The sequence below is a fragment of the Myotis davidii genome, unplaced genomic scaffold, assembly GCF_000327345.1.
Source record: "Myotis davidii unplaced genomic scaffold, ASM32734v1 scaffold290, whole genome shotgun sequence".
NCBI lineage: Eukaryota > Metazoa > Chordata > Mammalia > Chiroptera > Vespertilionidae > Myotis > Myotis davidii.
In genome coordinates, this window is record NW_006285049.1 from 1,008,844 (window position 1) to 1,015,795 (window position 6,952).

The 6,952-nt window shown below is 45.7% G+C and overlaps 1 protein-coding gene across 1 annotated transcript; it reads right to left on the reverse strand.

Annotated features, from left to right (window-relative positions):
* Window positions 1–2: 2 nt before the first annotated feature.
* On the reverse strand, window positions 3–4,005 carry LOC102763160 (tubulin alpha-1C chain; the record flags this gene model as incomplete). Its single annotated transcript, XM_006755560.1, has 3 exons — window positions 3,783–4,005; window positions 3,517–3,665; window positions 3–473 (listed from the first exon to the last, which is right to left on the reverse strand). Coding segments are annotated over exons 1-3 (741 nt in total), but the record flags the coding sequence as incomplete, so codon positions are not given.
* Between the last annotated feature and the right edge of the window lie 2,947 nt (window positions 4,006–6,952).

Below are 6,952 nucleotides of genomic sequence, written 5' to 3' on the forward strand. Positions count from 1 at the left end.
TGGTAGGCTTTCTCAGCAGTGATGACAGGGGCATATGTGGCCAGAGGGAAGTGGATGTGGGGATAGGGCACCAGGTTGGTCTGGAATTCAGTCAGATCAACATTCAGGGCTCCATCAAACCTGAGGGATGCAGTGATGGAGGACATGATCTGGCTAATAAGGCAATTAAGATTAGTGTAGGTTGGGCACTCAATATCTAGGTTTCTACGACAGATGTCATAGATAACCTCATTGTCAACCATGAAGGCACAATCAGAGTGCTCCAGGGTGGTGTGGGTGGTGAGGATGGAGTTGTAGGGCTCAACTACAGCTGTGGAGACCTGGGGGGCCGGGTAAATGGAGAACTCCAGCTTGGACTTCTTGCCATAATCGACGGAGAGACGTTCCATCAGCAGGGAGGTGAACCCAGAACCAGTTCCCCCACCAAAGCTGTGGAAAACCAAGAAGCCCTGAAGGCCTGTGCACTGGTCAGCCTGTTAGAAAAGAAAAAGAGCGTTAATTTTAGCCTCAGTGAGCGCTGCGGTGACTTCTTTAAATCTTTAATTACTACATTGATCAAGATTTTAAAAATCTTTTGAATATTTGCTAGGAAAGCAGTTGCAAAAAGCTTCCAAAGTGCTAAGTGATTCAGAGAAACTTTTCACAACCAACTCCTGGGGGAAGGGGACATCTGCTAAAAGGCTATTTTATTTTTTCTAAAAGGCTATTTTAAAATGAAATCTTTTCATCTCCGAAGGCAGAGGAATCATGAGGTCTGGAATGGATGCAGGGCCCAAGTTTCTGTGACTGGAAGGGTGACCTCTGGCGCCCTTGCTGCGACAGCAGAACAAGGGCAACTCTTTTTTGTTTTGTTTTGTACTTTTTCCTATTTATTTTTTTTATAATATAAAGTACAGAAAATGGGTATTTTAAAACTATGTATGAAAAATGTCACGTAAATGACCTCCAGTTTCTGCTTCGCAAGCATGGTGGCTCTATTATATCTGGCTCCAGCACTTGAATTTCTTCCCGAATGAAGGGCAACTCTTATCAGCTGGAGAGCTACCAAGGGCATCCTGGGACCACCAGCTCCGTACAATGGATGTCTGTCTTCCAAAGACCTGGCAGAGGCTTTGGAGCTGGAATACGACAGAACAGCCAAGCTGGATGCCCTGGTATTGGAATCAGGCTGGGTCCGGATCTGGCTCTACCAGGGCCTTGCTGTGTGACTTTGACCAAATTCATTTCTCAATCTCGGTTTTCTCATTTAGTAAATGAGGATAGTAATCTACCGCAGGCTGCTGAGAACTACATGAGTACTTGGAACAGTGCCTGGCACGGTAAGCACTAGTTACCCGGAAGCCCAGCCGTTTTGGGAAAGCTGGTGTACAGCCAGCCAAGCTGTTGGTTAGCCAACTCCCCTCAGTCTTCTGCTGACAACCCTAACTTCTCAAAAGTGCTGAGATTTGTGGACATTCTCTACCAACCCCCCAGAACTCACTTCTCCAGTGGATCCCTACACTGCATGAGATCAATGTACGGGGCAAGCCCAGTTTACCAATTACATCCACTACTTACGCGTATGGACACAGTAGTAACACCGAGGACCAATGCAATGGTTTTGGTAGTTAATGAACATCACTCATAAACCCTCAATGGCTTTTACTAGGTTTATTTGTCCCTAAAGGCGGGTCCCGATTCCCAAGTCAGTGCTTATAGCTAAAGTTTGACTTGCACACATAGGAACCAATACTCCAATTTTGCTGGGGCGACCATGATAAACATCTGGAAAAGTATGAAGGCCATTCTTTTTAGAATAGACCAGTTGTGGCTGGACTTAGTAGCTAACAAGCTAGTCTACCCAAGCGCTCATTCTTGATTTTGGGTTAATTACTCACAAGCTGCCCACAATGTCTAAGGAGCAGAGTCAGCTGACTGCAGGACTCTTAAAATGACCCAGAACAGTTATCAACATCATTGATGTGAATACAATTGCCTAAGATTTTTCTGCCACAGGGCGAGGCCACACCACCCTGGGCTCTATTAGAAAAGCAAACCTACTGCTTTTTGTGTTCCTATCTCAATGCCTTCCTCGTTTCAGTTATGATACTTCCTTCTGTAATAAGGGAGCTCTGCCCTAGCTGGTTTGGCTCAGCAGACAGAGTGTCAGGCTGCAGACTGAAGGTTTCAGGTCCCATTCTGGTCAAGGGCACATGCCTGGGTTGCAGGCTCGATCCCTGGTGGGGGGCATGCAGGAGGCAGCCGATCAATGATTCTCTCTCATCATTGATGTTTCTATCTCTCTCCCCCTCTCTGAAATCAATAAAAAAATATCCTATATAATAAAAGCCTAATAGGCAAATTGTTCCCTTGACTGGGAATTCAACAATGTGCTACAACATGCGCTGACCACCAGGGGCCAGTGCGAAACATGGTGGGTGTCGTAGTGGGCAGCAGCACAGGCACTGCCGGCCCCCATGGGACCACGGCGGGATGGTGGAGCATGTGAGCAGGCGGCACCAGGCCAAGGTAGGTGCAAGTGGGGGGGCGAGGCTGCCACCTGGCTCCCAGACACTGAGGGAGCTGGGCAGGGGCCCAATGACTCAGGCGGAGGGGGCGCGCGCAGGGGCCCCAGGGCCCAGAGATCAGTTGCCCTTCCATTGCCAGCCAGGCCTAGGGACCGCACCAGCGCATGAATTTCATGCACCAGGCCTCTAGTATATATAAAATAAGGGAGCTCCCCCAACTCCACTTTCAGTGTTGTTCAACATTTCCACTGTCGGCCATTTCTAATCCGTGTTATACTGGCTTCTGCAGCCCTGAACTCTTTGTACCAATGTAAGGCACCAGGCCAGATTTTTACTATGAGCTAGCTAGACACTGCGTAAGCAGTTTGTCTTAATGTACATGTAAAGCTAATGATTCTACAAAATATTTAGAACATGCAAAGTTCAGGGTCCTTGAACTTTAGGATTGCTTATTTTCTAGGGGAATGCCTATTGTTCTCACCCATACCCCAAAGAGTAGTCCTGCACCCAGGACTGTCTAGTTTCGAAATAGAATTATTTAGTAAGGCCTGTTTTTTAAAAAAAATAATTTAAGAGTATTTTTTATTGGCCTGAACATCAACCTATGAACCAGGAGGTCACAGTTCAATTCCTGGTCAGGGCACATGCTTGGGTTGTGAGCTCAATCCCCAGTGTGGGGTGTGCAGGAGGCAGCTGGTCAACAATTCTCTCTCATCATTGATGTTTCTGCCTCTCCCTCTCCCTTCCTCTCTGAAATCAAAAAATATTAATATATATTATCTCCTGCAGGTCCCCTACCAGGGATCAAGCCTACACCCCGGCATGTGTCCTGAGTGGGAATGGAGCTAGCAACCTTTTGGTGCACAGGATGATGCTCAACCAGGTGAGCCACACCAGCCAGGGCCTAAGGCCTATTTTAGTGTGCGAGGAATGATTGCTGTGGTTTGGTCTCTCTTTAAAACTCTAAGAGAAAACTCTCACCCCACTTTAAATAAAGTACTGTGTTTACCAGCTTCCGAATTCGGTCCAGGACCAGGTCAATGATCTCCTTGCCAATGGTATAGTGTCCACGGGCATAGTTATTGGCAGCATCTTCCTTGCCTGTGATCAGCTGCTCAGGGTGGAAGAGCTGACGGTAGGTACCAGTGCGAACTTCATCTGCAAAAAGGAAACAAAGCAGCCGCCCATCACTAACCTGCACAGCCTGCTCAACCCCAAGGCCTCAACAGAGCCCCCAGGACACACCTCTTGTCCCAGACCCTGGGATCAACTCACCAATGACTGTGGGTTCCAGGTCTACAAACACTGCCCTGGGCACATGCTTGCCAGCGCCCGTCTCACTGAAGAAGGTGTTGAAGGAGTCATCTCCCCCGCCAATGGTCTTGTCACTTGGCATCTGGCCATCGGGCTGGATGCCGTGTTCCAGGCAGTAGAGCTCCCAGCAGGCATTGCCGATCTGGACCCCGGCTTGGCCAACATGGATGGAGATGCACTCACGCTGTGGCAGGAAGGAAAGGGAAATGTCAGAATAGGACACATCAGTGGGACTTTTAGGAATGATTCACACCGAAACGACTCATTAAACTCTAGGATGGATTAATCACCTTTCGGAAGGCCACTCCCGCCCCAGGACTATTGCACAATCAAGCCTGTGGAAGACTGATTCAGAAAAAATGCTTGGGAGAACCAACGATATGTTAATTAACTATCAGGCAGACTCCAGACCAGACCCTTCCTTTGCAGCCACATTAAAGGTCAGGTTTCTACCCACCCCAGAAAAACAAAGCCGCTGTAGAGCAATCCATTCCCCCAGCTCCTGGAAAATATGCTGGCCGAGCCCTTAAAGGCACACAAAATTCATCTTTCAGCCGTGATTCATTCTGTGAGATTGTGTAACTACTGAGCTCATTCTGGTCCCTCTTTAATCCTATTCTTTAAAAGACAAGAGCTTGCCCTCGCCAGTTTGGCTCAGTGGATAGAGTGTTGGCCTGCAGACTGAAAGGTCCTGGGTTTGATTCCAGTCAAGGGCACATGCCTGGGTTGTGGGCTGGCTCCCAGTGGGGGGCTTGCAGGAGGCGGCCTGTCAATGATTCTCTTTCATCATTGATGTTTCTCTCTCTCCCTTTCCCTTCCTCTCTGAAATCAATAAAAATATTTAAAAAGAAAGAAAGAAAAAATAATAAAAGACAAGCGCTTCTCCCTCCCTTTAAAACCAGTTTAAACCAGCAAACTGCAGCCATATGACTCATGGAGAAAGCACCAGATAAGCAGCGGTCAGCTCTATTTTACAAACTGGTCAGAGGCAGCTTTCTAACTCTGTGAGTTTAATCTTAAGGAACATTTTCCCTTCACTGAGGGAAGGTTGGGTGGGGTGGAGACACATGTAAATAAAAGCCAAGACTTTACTAACAATTTTGGAAATTAGCGGTTTCCTAGTAACATGTACACATATATCTTTGGCAATGTGGGGAAAATCTACAGTTTCTCAAGAGTTTAACAATATTATTGAGAAAATGTTTTCCTTTATTTGCTTAACAAAATAGTGTTACCAAATTCATTCCCGTTTAGTAAAACAAGGCAATGAATATCTATACCCACAGACTTAAGAGGGAAACACACAGAAAAAGGAGTGTTTACTGTATTAGGTTAGTTACTTTGGGGACTGGCAGAGGACTTTCAAAATGGTGACAATAAATACCCCCCATTTCCCTCAAATAAGAGAGTTTTAAGTTTTTAAAGGTCACTAATAGAAAACTGGTTAAAGAAAATTCAACACCAGCTAAGATCTCAAAGAGTCTAGTTTTATAACCTGAGATAATAAAACCCTAATCACTCACAACCTTGAACTGTGGTCCCCTCCTTCCCACCTACACTACACTCCCCATAAAACAATCGTCTCCTGATCACATCAGCAAGCTCAGGGGTCACCTGCACCCACTCGCCCAGCTCCAGGGCTGTGGGAGAAGGGGAGTTGTCTGTTCTAATGAACCCATGACTATTTACCATTGCATCATGTTTACCTTTAACTAGACTTTGGAAATTCCACAGCTCAAGAAAGTTGGAGAGTCAGAGATCTGTTCACAACAGAACCGGAACCAAGGAGATGAAGTATCTCAGAAGATACTCTCAATCTAATGAAACAATTCTATTGCAACCTTTTGGGCCCCCAAACTCTCTTTCATTGTTCAACAGGCGACCTGGATGCCTTGTTTAAATTGTGCCCTCCACTACCCCATGGCCACTAGGGAGATGGACAGACCTACACAGATGATAGAGTCAATTAGTTTAGCTTTAACTGGATAAGTAGCCACTGTCTCTCTTATTTGTTGATTGATTTTATTTTATTTTTTTAAAATATTTTATTGATTTTTTACAGAGACAACGGGAGAGAGATAGAGAGTTAGAAACATCGATGAGAGAGAAACATCAATCAGCTGCCTCCTGCACACCCCCCACTGGGGATGTGCCCGCAACCAGGGTACATGCCCTTGACTGGAATCAAACCCGGGACCTTTCAGTCTGCAGGCCGACGCTCTATCCACTGAGCCAAACCGGTCAGGGCTGTTGATTGATTTTAGAGAGGAAGAGGGGAGAAGGGGGAAGAAACATCGATTTGTTGTTCCACTTATTTATGTATTTGTTGGTTGACCCCCATATGCATTCTGACCTGGGATCGAACTGGCAACCTATATAAAAAACTATTCATCTAACATGTTATTGTTGAAATAGGTCTGCTGCTGCTGCTGCTGCTCTGCTGCCCTTTAAACCATCGATTTTCAACTCTTTTCAGCTCCTGGCATACATAAACTAATTACTAAAATTCTGCAGCATACTGAAAAATATATTTTTTTGAGAATCTAAGGGAAAAGAGGCCAGTGCCCCTAACTAAATTAGTCAGGTATTGCACGTTTTAAAAATTCTTGTGGCACACTGGTTGAAAGTCGCTGCTTTAAACAGTGATTTCTGAAGTACACTTTTACCAGTATTTTGGGGTGTGCTTGATGAAAGCATTCAAGCAAGTTGTTACAGTCAGACATACTTTTGGTAACTGTGGTAATCTCTCAAGAATGTAACTTGCCGGCCATTCTTTTTTAAAGATACTGTTTCTTCTTTTTTAACGATACTGTTTTGAAACATTGGATACATAAATACCGGTTTTTAAAACATGGCTTACTGTAGACCAACAGAGGCTCTCTTAGTTGTTTTCAACACCTCTGGAAGTTACATAGAAAGTACTCAAGCTGTGTGTACAGTTCCATGTTTCTTTAAAACTACAAATACATCGTCAGTACCAGTGACTCTGCGGTTTTACAAGAAAATATCCTTTCATGGGCTTGTTTTTAACAGGCTGGCTTAAGCTATAAACAGCCCTCCGAGCACCAGAAATGCAGGGCCGGACCCGGCGGGGAGGAGCCCGCCCCAGCCTCCAGGTGGACTGGGGCAAT